The 12,537-nt window shown below is 48.8% G+C and overlaps 1 protein-coding gene across 1 annotated transcript; it reads left to right on the top strand.

Annotated features, from left to right (window-relative positions):
• The first annotated feature begins 1,164 nt into the window (after positions 1–1,164).
• On the top strand, positions 1,165–4,524 carry H3-3B (H3.3 histone B). Its single transcript, XM_060645371.3, has 4 exons — positions 1,165–1,303; positions 1,749–1,886; positions 1,990–2,143; positions 2,238–4,524. The coding sequence occupies exons 2-4, from the start codon at positions 1,759–1,761 to the stop codon at positions 2,364–2,366; spliced, it is 411 nt and encodes a 136-aa protein (XP_060501354.1). The 5' UTR covers positions 1,165–1,303; positions 1,749–1,758; the 3' UTR covers positions 2,367–4,524.
• The last annotated feature ends 8,013 nt before the right edge of the window (positions 4,525–12,537 follow it).

Below are 12,537 nucleotides of genomic sequence, written 5' to 3'. Positions count from 1 at the left end.
CCGACGCTGGGTGTAGAGATTACTTAAAAATAAAATTTTTGTGAAAAAAATTCTGTGAAGCCAGAGTAGGAACAATGGAGTAAAATGCCCAAAGCTCTATTTCAATGTTCTGAGCTTTGTTTGGCTGGTCTTAACCTTAAGCCTGCTTTGATATTTTATATACCTGTGTCATCAGGAGAACTGAGTATTACAAAACATCAAAGACATTTATTTAGGCAAAGGTAGGGATTACCATTTTTATACATTTGTCACGTTTCTTGAAATATCTACCAGAATATACCATTAAATACAAGGACACATATTTAATTTAGTTTTCTTTATTCTTTATGGACATGCAAATGCTGTTCTAGGACTATTCCCATTCTGGCTGTAGTCATTTCATTCAGTTGAATTAGGTAATTCAAAATATGCTGCTTAGTAGGTTACTTCTTAAGCATGTTGAAATCACAATGTAATGTAATTTGTGATGGTCTGAGAACATACAGAACAGGAAGCATAAAATCATTTATTGACATTTTTCTTTGTATCTACTATTTACTCCTACCTACACCACCAAACAAAAGAACTGCCTTTTGATTAAAATGTATATGCGTGATGTCTAAAATACTTGGTGATGTAATACGATTTGCTGAATTCTAATTTTGTACACTGTGTACATAACTATCAAAATGTGAAAGTAAATAATCACAGGGAACACATTTTATTTTACAACGGAAAATATTTGCAAAAACTTCCTTAAAGTAACTTCTCCTCCTGCATTTTATTAGCGAGATGCATCTATGGTTAGGCTCCTGCCCATCCCGTACCCTTAAGCCCTGATAGAGACCAATGCAATTCATTTGCATTGACTTTCTATTGTAGAGCTTTGGAACCAAGGGAAGGATCCAAACATAGCTTCATTTTATCCAATCAGAAGAGCCGCTTCGTGCTAACCTCTGATTCGCCCATTCCTCTTTGCATTCATCCAATCATCAGGCCACTTTAACAGCCAATCAGCGGCCTAGATACCCACCAATCCGGGAGCGGGGCCGAAGCACGGCCTTTGTGTCGGGGATGTCAGCGCGTCGGCGAAAGCTCCCGCCAATAGAAAAAGTCGTTGGTGTATGCAAATGAATCCCCTATGACGCAGAGACGCAGCGTGAAGCGTGGGTATAAAAGCGGAGGCAAAGGGGGGGCTTGGAGCACAGAGCGGTTTGGTCGTTCGTTGGAGGGTCCTCTTTTCTTTGCTCGGCGACTGCGGCTCTTCATTGGGGAGCAGGAGCGGCGCGACGATCGGAGAAGCGGCCTAAGACTTCGGCGTTGGGTAAGTGTTGGCGGTTTTACTCTTTGTTCGAGGCCCCGGCAGCCATTGATGCCGCGGGCCGCAGCCGTTGGGAACGGAGCGCTGGCCGGTGCGGGCCGCTCGTGTCGGGTGTGGGGCCGGGAGGTTTTCCCTTGGGGCTTCGTTCCGGAACCGCGTCTCCGCCTCTTTCCCGGTGGTGATTCAGAGGTCCCGACGCCGGGTTCCGGGCAAGCGGGGCCTCCGCCCGTCGAGGAGGGGAAGTGACTCCTCCCCGCGCTCCCCCTCCCGGGGGAGGCCGCCGCCGCCGCTCCTCGCAGCCTGAGTCATTAGGGGAGGGGGAGGAGGCGGCGGCCCCGGGCCATCTGCCGCGGCAAAGAGGCGGAAGGGCAGGGGCGCCGAGCCCGTCCCATCCTCCGCCCCCGGGAGGCTAGCGCCACGGCCCGAGAGTCACGGGTGTCTTCTTTAGGTAAAAGAAAATGGCCCGAACCAAGCAGACTGCTCGTAAATCTACGGGTGGGAAAGCGCCCCGTAAGCAGCTGGCCACTAAAGCCGCCAGGAAAAGTGCTCCCTCTACTGGCGGGGTGAAAAAGCCTCATCGCTACAGGTAGGCGAGGCGGAAGGAAAACAATGACCCGGCGGCGCGCGGCCCCCAAGCGGGAGCGCTGTCCTCTCTCGGGGATCCGCTTACACTCTCCTGCCCGCTGCAGGCCCGGGACCGTTGCGCTTCGAGAGATCCGTCGTTACCAGAAATCGACCGAGCTTCTGATCCGGAAGCTGCCTTTCCAGAGGTTGGTGAGGGAGATCGCCCAGGATTTCAAAACCGATCTGAGGTTTCAGAGTGCCGCCATTGGTGCGCTGCAGGTAAGACGAGCGTGGCTGGAGTAGGGTCGGAGGGCTTCTGCGTGGCTTCTCGTCCTCGGAGAGAGTTTAATGGTGTGGCTCTTGTGCTCCACAGGAGGCCAGTGAAGCGTACCTGGTGGGTTTATTTGAAGATACTAATCTGTGTGCCATCCACGCTAAGAGAGTCACCATCATGCCCAAAGACATCCAGTTGGCTCGCCGGATACGGGGAGAGAGAGCTTAAGTGAAGGCAGTTTTTATGGTGTTTTGTAGTAAATTCTGTAAAATACTTTGGTTTAATTTGTGACTTTTTTTGTAAGAAATTGTTTATAATATGTTGCATTTGTACTTAAGTCATTCCATCTTTCACTCAGGATGAATGCGAAAAGTGACTGTTCACAGACCTCAGTGATGTGAGCACTGTTGCTCAGGAGTGACAAGTTGCTAATATGCAGAAGGGATGGGTGATATTTCTTGCTTCTCATGATGCATGTTTCTGTATGTTAATGACTTGTTGGGTAGCTATTAAGGTACTAGAATTGATAAATGTGTACAGGGTCCTTTTGCAATAAAACTGGTTATGACTTGATCCAAGTGTTTAACAATTGGGGCTGTTAAGTCTGACCATACATCACTGTGATAGAATGTGGGCTTTTTCAAGGGTGAAGATACAAGTCTTAACCACAGTGTAACTTACAGTTTCCTTAAAAAAAAAAAAAAAAAAAAAAAAAAAAAAAAGTAAAACTGGCAGCTATAGAATACACTATGTGCATTTATAATAGCTATTTTATATATTGTAGTGTCAACATTTTTAAATTAAATGTTTTACATTCACATGTGGTGGGGAGTCTTGTCATTAAGGTGTGTGTAATTTAAAGTCCAGTTGGTTTTCTCCTAACTAGACTGCACTTGTTTTCATGAGAGTAAACTGCTTTGCAAATTATACCTTGCATAAGTCCTCATTCTACCACATGTTAACTAACCCTCTAGCTGATTAATGCAAACACTAAGGGGGGGATTTTATTTATAAGGGCTCTAGAATATAATACAAGTTATTCACACCAGCATCATCTGTTACTAATATTCTATACTAGTTAGTGCAGCTTTTCTTTGTGTTGTGACTGGTCTCATAACTAGGTTTTTTCTCTACAAAGAGGAAACCATACCGAAGTTCTTTTCCTTGTGGAGTTTGTATTATAATAACCCTTAGAGTAAACTTGCTGTGGGAGAGGGGCACACAACTCCAGCTTCTTGAGCCTCTGCCAGTTAAGGTGGTGTCGGGTTAGGTTACATCTGATAACATGGTCCTGGAAAAATCACTTTATAGAGGTGGCCTTCCAAGTGGTTTTAAAAACTAACCTTCTATTGAAGTCTTTAGGTCAATTATGTATGTTGACTAAATTTACAAATAAACTTGTTTATTCAACGAAGTGTCAAAAACCTACATTGAGTATACAGAGAAATACATCCATTATTTAGGTTCTTTGTATCTTGAAGCTTGAGCTTGGTCTATATCTGGTTTTGCTTGGTAGACGAGCCATTTGTATACAAAAATGACGAATTTCCGTAGACCAGTCGTTTCACCGCAAGTACAGAGTACCTTGGTTTAAGCCACTTTTTCAGTACGAAGCTAGTTTAATTGACCAGTGATGGTCCACTGTAAGCTTGTTAGTATCTAGATCTAGTCAGCAAGACCATGGGCACGACGGCCACTGGTCATCAGATGAGCATTTTGTGTGTTTGAAGCTAGTAGCTATAGAAAAGATAGTTGTGCCCTGATAAAGTAGCTTTTTAAAAAAAAGTTTGGGTTAGTTTCACATTCAAGGGGCTTATGAAGAGAGGCAAGTTAGGATACGTAGGCTTGATTCTTGGCAGCTTAATGAGTCTTCACGAGGCACTGAAGGTGGGAGGGTGGAGTCCAACAACTGCTCTGGAGCAGTGACTTCCCAATTCTGATGATCTCAACATTGTTTCTGAAGGACGTTGCCATCTTGGACACGGGAATGTGCTGTGGGGTGCCTGGCAGTGTCTGAGTAGTAGACTTAACTATGGTGATGTCCGTTTGTTGAGTTTACTAGTGATAACCCAAGTGGGGTGAAACTTGACTCTTCCCCAGTACGACTTGGGTACATCCTGATGTAGACGTTTGTGGGTTTTATTGGGCAGCTTGGAATCTTGCTGCTTTAAATAGTGCAGCTTGTGCTTGCACAGTTTGCATGAGCAAACTTAACCCAGCAGTCGAAAGTATCTTTTGGTTCTAGGAAGCTGCCCACACAGGATAACCCTGGGTTTTAGGTGATGGAACAGAATCTGTAAGGAGAAAAGCAAAAGCTGGAGCTGATGAAGGTATCCTGTGCCCTTGATGGATGAGACAAAAATAAAGTTTTTTGAAGTTGAGATTATCTCATCTTGTTAATGGTCTTCATTTGAATTGATAACATCTATTTCACAAATAAAACTTTTTGTGGGGAAATGCCCGGAAAGTTTGCCTTCTGACTCAGCTGGGGGGGGAGGGGGGGGATGCATTCAGAAAGGACAGGCAGACCCCCTTTTGAAAGGTGTCACAGTTTGCTCAAGGCTGCAGATTTGTGCCTGTTGAGCCTGTGGATTAATGGTGCATTTCTTGACTGTCGATGGATTTGATTAGGCCAGACCCGTTGAGGGCCAGAAGTGTCCGCATCCTGCACGGGCTCTGACTACCAGGAGATCTTGAACCAAGCTGTTTATTGCCCTTGTCCTGAAGCCCTCAGCCTGGCCAAAAGCCAGGTCCACCCTGGTGAGGTAGCCCCCATTGCTTTTCCTCCACACCTGTTTGTCCTTGCATTCCCCTTTTTCCCTGCTAGGCTAATAGTAATTATGGACCTGTGGGCCCTTGTTTCTAAGTCTGAAATAATCCCTGCTTCATCCTTAAACTGGTATGTGTAAAACCAGATGATTTATTCAACATGTAGAAATTACACTCTATTTACAAGATTTAAGGTGGTGGGGTGCCTGGGTGGCTCAGTCAGTTGAGCGTCCCAACTTCGGCTCAGGTCATGATCTCAAGGTTCGTGAGTTCGAGCCCGGCATCGGTCTCTGTGCTGACAGCTTGGAGCCTGGAGCCTGCTTCGGATTCTGTGTCTCCCTTTCTCTACCCCTTCCCCTCTCATCCTCTGTCTCTCAAAGATGAATAAACGTTAAAAAAAAAAAAAAAACGGGCCCCTGGGTGGCTCAATCAGTTGAGCGTCCGACTTCAGCTCAGGTCATGATCTCACAGTCCGTGAGTTCGAGCCCCACATCGGGCTCTGTGCTGACAGCTCAGAGCCTGGAGCCTGCTTCAAATTCTGTCTCCCTCTTCTCTGCCCCTCCCCCACTCATGCTCTCTCTGTCAAAAATGAACATTAAAACAAAATAAAAACTGCAAAGTTTAAGGTAGTATGAAAACAGAGGCAAGCACTTCAAACCCAACTTACTTAAATGTATCTTAAGTTTCCTTGTTTATTTTTTGAGAGCGTGCAAGTGGGCCAGGGACAAAGAGGGAGGGGGAGGAGAGAGAGTCCCAACCAGGCTCTGCACTGTTGGCCAACGGACTCAAACCCACAACTGTGAGATCGTGACCTGAGCCAAAATCCAGCTGGATGGATGTTCAAGCCACTGAGCTACCCAGGTGCCCCGAACCCAGCTTATTTACAGAGATCTGCCCTTAGACAAATAGCTAACTGGGTCGTCCTCACACTTCAGCGAGAAGGAAGGACAGATCCGGGAGAGGCCAGCAATGGCCACCCCATACCCCTTGTGGGGGCTTCCCAGCCAGGGAGGCTCAGAGTGTAGGGAAACAAGCTCTGAGCTAACTGGCTGGACTGGAAATTGACTCTTTTCCACTCAGTTCCTCAGTCATTCCTCAGCTTTCTCCCCGGGGCTCTCCCTAGCTGGCTCCTTGCAAGCACTGCCTCCTGCCTGGCGGTGGGCATGGGGGCTGGGGCCTGTGCAGCGCTTGGAAAGCAGGCCCCTTCTGGATCACTTTCAGGTAGAGTAGCAGAGGGTAGACATAGTCCAGTCAGCTGTCTGCCAGTGGCTCAGCAGGAAACTTGGCCTCGCCCTTCGTTTCCCACAAGACGGGGCCAGCCTGTGTCCGGGGCAACAGCAGAGGGGGCCAGAGAGCAGAACCTCAGGCCTGTGGCCAGCCCAGCCCGCCAACGGGGAAGGGCGAGGTGTGGTTTTCACCACACCCGTCCGCAGCTGTCTCACTGGTGGTGCTGTGGTCTACTGGGCATGAGAATCTTGAGCCCCCACCCTGAGCCTCCGGTCCCCACCCCTGCCTCCCCGTCCCTTGGGTTGGGAGTGCTTCACCGTCACCCCACTGTGGCCATCACAGCCTGCTTTCCCTCGGCCCTGACACTGAGGCACGGACCGAAGAACACCGCTGAGCTGGCTGTGCCGTGCCTGGGCCCCACGGCCTCTTCCTCCCTCAGCCCAGTGGTGGTCCCACCTGCCCCCGTTGGGCATTCCTCAGGGGGAGTCCGTCCAGCTGGGCCTGGCTTTGGTCGGCAACTTCAGCACAGGCAGCTGGCCGTCTAGCTGCCTTCCTGAGGACAAGGCTAGGGGAAGGAAGGAAGGGCCAAGTCCCTGCCCAGGCTGCTAGCCCAAATCCCGCAGCACCCCCACGGAGAAGGCTAAAAATGCCCCCTTGGGCCAGATGGCCGGCCTTTTGGCTCCCTGACCCCTTTGTCACCTCTTTGTCAGCACGTGTGGGGAATGAGCAAGGTTGTAGATTGAGGTGATGCAGCTGGGTCAGCTTGGAGTTTACACAGAAGAAGGCTGTGCCGTGAGGTGGAGCCAGGGCCTGGTGTCCTGCCCCCCTGGGGGGTGTCTGCTCCCCGTGGCTCTGTTAATTGCCCAGCAGCCCCCTGGCGGTGAGGGATCCCACCTGGATACCACCATTGTTCCAAGCAGGATCATGGAACTTCTCTGGGATGTGCCCCTTGCCTGAGCATCAGGGGCCAGGACTGTCGGTCAGGCACACCCAGGAGAAGCATGTAGCTTTCTGCCCTGAGCAGAGGACCCTCCTCCACCCCACGTACACCATCACCCTTCTCCATAGAGGAAGCTCAGAGTTCTGCAGTCACCCTCACTACCAGGGAAGCAAGGGCAGGGGCTTTGGTGAGGCTGTGGTCCCTGGAGGGGCTATAAAGCCACACATGCCTTGGAAGGGTGCCAGGGACTGGGGTCTTGTCTCCATCCAGTAGCTGCCAACCTTAGTTCAGGAATATATACAGTGGGAATGGAGGGTGGGCAGTGCCCAGTGCAAGGTGCAAGAACAGATTGCTGTGGGGCGTCTGGATGGCTCAGTTCGTTAAGCAGCGGTCTTCGGCTCAGGTCATGATCTCACGGTTTGTGAGTTCAAGGCCTGTGTCAGGCTCTGTGCTGACAGCTTTGGATGCTGTTTCTCTCTCTCTCTCTCTCTCTCTCTCTCTCTCTCTTTCTCTCTCTCTCTCTCTGCCCCTCCCCTGCTCAGCCTCTTGCTCTCTCTTAAAAGCAAACATTAAAAAAATAAAAACATCAAAAAATAAGAAAAGGGTGCCTGGGTGGCACAGTCAGTTAAGCATCAGATTCTTCATCTCGGCTCAGGTCATGATCTCACAGTTCATGAGTTCAGGCCCCTGCACTGTTGGTGCAGAACCTGCTCGGGATTCTGTCTCTCCTTCTCTCTGACCCTTCCCTGCTTGTGCTTGCTTTCTCTTTCTCAAACTTAAAACAAAAACTTAAGAAGAGAGGCCTGCGGCCCTAAGCTGTCCCCTGCATCTTGGGAGTCTGGATTTCTCCCTGGCCATTGGCATGACGGTCATCAGCCTAGAGAACAGGAACTTCAGGGACGTGGTGGGGGCACCAAATAAAGATAAGGCCTAAAGCTGGCCCCTCTTAGCGGAAGCATCCAAGGCCAGGGAGGGACAAGAAGCTCCTGGTGCTTTGAAGGAAAGGCCTAAGACTTGCTTGTATTTGGAGTTGTGCCTGGCACACAGCAGAAGCTCCAGACGTGTTTGCTGACCAGCCCGGATGGCCTTGGCAGCCCACAGCACAGCTGGCTGGATCTGCTCCTGGCATGGGTGGCAAAGAATGAGCCCAAAGTCCCAAGAGCTCTGGTTACCGGCCTGGCTTCCAAACTGGGAGTGTTCCATGTAGAAACTGGGGCTCCAGTGGTCCCCGAGAACAGCTGCCCCCTCCCGTCCCTTATTAGAATCTGAGCTTTGTGTCTTGACACTTCAGTAAGCAGAAGCTATGGCAGGTCAGGATGCTGCTGGGGACAGGGTGGTAGCTGAGAGGATAGGCTCAGGGTCAGCCAGGCTCAGGTTCAAGGCCCAGCTCCCCCATGTGGATGAGTTTCCGAACCCATCTGTGCTTCCCTATCTGTAAAACGGGAATAAAAGCAGTGTCTAATAGGCTTGAAAGGATTTAATGACATAATCTGTGCAAAGCCTGGTGACTAAAAATATTTAACAGCAGAAGTAAAGGGCACTGACCAATCAGAGCACAGACTGGTAGTAAACAACCAGTACTGCCCTCTGGCTGAGTACAGCCCTGATATCAGGGCTTACCACAAGCTCAGTGTTAGTATTACCAACATTACAGAAGCTGCTATCATTCATGTTACAGCAGGGCAAAGGGGGTCCAAATCAGAAGATAGGTTAGCCCTCTGGAAACAACCACAAAGAGAAACTCCCAGAATGAGTGAGAGGGTGGCCATCTGCGGAGAGCAAACATTTTCAGAGAAGGTGTCTGTAGATATCAGCATGGGAGATGTGGACCCAAATCCCATCAGGGGTCCAGGCTGTGATTGCAGCAGAGAAGCTAGAGCTACACAGAGCTCAGAGACCCTCAATCGCATGAAGAAAAACCAAGTCTAAAAAAACTTTTTTGAACATTTATTTATTTTGGGGGCACCTGGGTGGCTCGGTTAGTTGAACGTCCGACTTTGGCTCCGGTCATGATCTCACTGTTCATGGGTTCGAGCCCCGCGTCTGGCTCTGTGCTGACAGCTCAGAGCCTGGAGCCTGCTTGGGATTCTGTGTCTTCCTCTCTCTGCCCCTCCCTGGCTCGTACTCTTTCTCTGTCTCTCAAAAATAAATGTGTGTGTGTGTGTGTGTGTGTGTGTGTGTGTGTGTGTGTGTGTTTAATGTTTATTTTTGAGAGAGAGAGAGAGAGAGAGAGAGCATGAGCAGAGGAAGGGGCAGAGAGAGAGGGAGACACGGAATCCGAAACAGGCTCCAGGCTCTGAGCTGTCAACACATAGCCCGACACTGGGCTCAAACCCACAAACCGTGAGATCACGACCGGAACCAAAATCGGATGCTTAACCGACCGAGCCACCCAGGCGGCCTGAAAAACTGAGTCTAGCAGGAAGGACCCAAAGGCTAAGAACAGCACAGAGACGGACACAGATTCTGGTAGGGAAGAGGCACCTCTAGAGTGCCTGTCTTCAGTCAGGAGCCAGGTCTCACTATCGCCTGGACAGATGTGGGTCAGCAGCCTCTAGGCCTGCCTCAGCCACTGGGCATCTGGCTGGCACCGTGGTATTTCCATCACTGTGGTGGGTATCACTGGCAATTCGGTCACGATACCGCAGTCCCGTGTGACAGATGGCTCTGGCTGTGCTGGTACGAGTGAGTTTTTCAGCCAGTAGAGCAGAGGACAGACCAATAAGGGTGCCACCCCGCCCCGCTCCCGCCAATCCTGTGACATCTGGCCAGGAAAGTGGGAGCGAGGGTCAGAGGTCAGAGGCAGACTTCTCCTGAACAAATTTCATGTAACCCGCTAGATGGGCTTCAGAAACAGAGTAAACACATCTTCCAAATAAAATCGATGTTTCAGAGTTCCTCGGCCGAACAAACAGGAACACTTGCCCTTAGATCAAATCCAGGTTCTCTAAGACTGAAACAATACAAAGGACGAGTATAGGGCAAATGGATATGTTTTCAATCAAAGTGAAACAATGGAAATAAAAACAAGGGTGTAGGCCTGGCAGGCATTGGGATCCCTCCTCTCTCTCTCCTTATTTAGAAAGCGTTCCTCCTCTCCATCCCAGCACTTAGCCAGAGGGGGCCGGATGGTGTCTGCCTCCCACCCAGAGCAGGAGAGCCTGGGGCTTTTATCTGGCCAATTGCACACAGGAGAGTCCACTGGTGTCTGTTGAATTAATGGATGACTGATAATAACAGCAAATATTTATTCTGTGCTTACCAGTGCCAGGTGCTAGGCTGGGCACTTTATGAAAATGATCTCATTCAGTTCCTTTTTATAACCGTTTGTTGGGAGGAATCGCTAGCCCCCATTGTGCAGATGAGAAACTGAGGCTCAGGTGCAGTCATCTGCCTGCGATCGTAAGAGCAGAGATTTGGGCTCAGGACTGTTGGGTGTCAGAGCTCAGGTGGGTAAAGCATTCACAGAGAAGCGGTTGCCTGGTCCCAAGCGTCTCTGAGAGTGGTGCCTGGATGGGAGGCATGGTTTATGAGTTTAATCCCATTTCAGCCAGCGCCAAGGGCCACTCATTGTCTTGTCTTTTGTTTTGCCTACGCTAAAAAAGGCTTTACTGAGGAGCGCTCAAAGGGAGCAGGCCAGCAGATGGAATTTGGGATAGTTTCATTTCCCAACTTGTTTTTGTTTTTTATAATAGAGAGAGCAAGCATGAGCCGGGGAGAGGGGCAGAGGGAGAGAGAGAGCCTTCGCGTGGAGCCTATTTAAGCGTTTATTTAATTAGATATTTAATTATTCATTTAAGTAATCTTTACACCCAAGGTGGGGGCTCAATCCTACGACTCTCGGATCATGACCTGAGCCTAAATAAAGAGATGCTTAACTGACTGAACCACCCAGGTGCCCCCCAAGGTTTTCTTTTTAAAAAGCAGCTTTTATTGAGGGGTGCCTGGCTGACTCAGTCAAAAGAACACTCGACTCTTGATCTAAGGATTGTGAGTTCAAGCCCCACGTTGGGTGTAGAGATTACTTAAATGAAAAAATAAATTTAGGGGTGCCTGGGTGGCTCAGTTGGTTAAGCGTCTGACTTCGGCTCGGGTCATGATCTCACAGTTCAGGAGTTCGAGCCCCACGTCGGGTTCTGTGCTGACAGCTCAGAGCCTGGAGCCTGCTTCGGATTCTGTGTCTCCCTCTGTCTCTGCCCACCCCCACCCCCACCCCCACCCCCAGCTGGTGCTCTGTCTCTGTCTTTCTCAAAAATAAACATTAAAAAAAATTAAAAAAAACAGCTTTATTGAGATACATTACACATATCATACAATTCACCCATTCCAAGTATAAAATTCAGTGGTTTTAGTATATTTGAAGATCTGTGCAACCATCACCACGGGCAATTTTAGAACACTTTCCACACCACAAAGAGAACTCGGTACCCTTGGTTATCACTCTTTATCCCCTCCATTTCCCTCAGCCCTAAGCAACAACTAATCTCCTTTCTGTCTCTGCAGATTTGCCTACTCTGAACATTGTGTGTATCTGGAATCATACAACTTGTGGCCTTTTGTGACTAGCTTCCGGCCTTTGCCACGCGTTCAAGGCTCAACCATGTAGTTCCATACTGTGTACCAGCACTTCACTGTTTTTATGCCTGAGCAAAATTCATTGTTATGGACATGCCACATTCTCTTTATCCATTTATCGCTTTGGGTTGTTAACATCTTTTTTTTTTTTTTTTTTTTTTTTTTAAGTTTATATATTTATTTATTTTTTAGTAATCTCTACACCCAATGTGGAGCTCGAACTCATGACCCCAATATCAAGAGTCGCATGCTCCTCCAACTGAGCCAGCCAAGCGCCCTCACTTGTTACCACCTTTTGGCTAATGTGAATAGTCCTACCATGAGCATTAATGTAGAAGTTTTGTGTGGACCTATGTTTTTTGTTTTTTTTTTAATGTTTATTTATTTTTGAAAGGCGCGGGGGAGGGGCAGAGACAGAGAGGGAGGGACAGAGGATCTGAAGCAGGTTCCGCGTTGACAGCAGTGAGTCGGATGCCAGGCTGGAACCCACGAACCGTGAGATCATGACCTGAGCCGAAGTCCAGACGCTCAACCGACAGAGACACCCAGGCGCCCCTGGACCTACGTTTTCAATTCTCTTGTGTACGTACTTAGGAGTGAAATTCCTGGGTCACATGGGCACTCTATGTTGAGCATTTGGTGGAAATGCTTAACTGTTTTACATTCCCACCAGAGACTGAGGATTCTGATTTCCCCACATTCTCAGCAACATTGCTGTAATTGCTATTGTCTTTCATTTTGGCCATACTAATGGGTGTGAAATAGCACCTCATTGTGCTTTTGGTTTACATTTCCTTAATGCTAATGATGTTGAGCACCTTTTCATGTGCTTATTGGCCATTTGTAATCTTCTTGGGGAAAACGTTCAAGTCGTTTGCCTATTTTAAA

This window comes from Panthera onca, chromosome E1 (genome assembly GCF_046562875.1).
Source record: "Panthera onca isolate mPanOnc1 chromosome E1, mPanOnc1 haplotype 2, whole genome shotgun sequence".
Classification (NCBI taxonomy): Eukaryota; Metazoa; Chordata; class Mammalia; order Carnivora; family Felidae; genus Panthera; species Panthera onca.
This window is presented reverse-complemented; position numbering and strand designations above follow the sequence as displayed.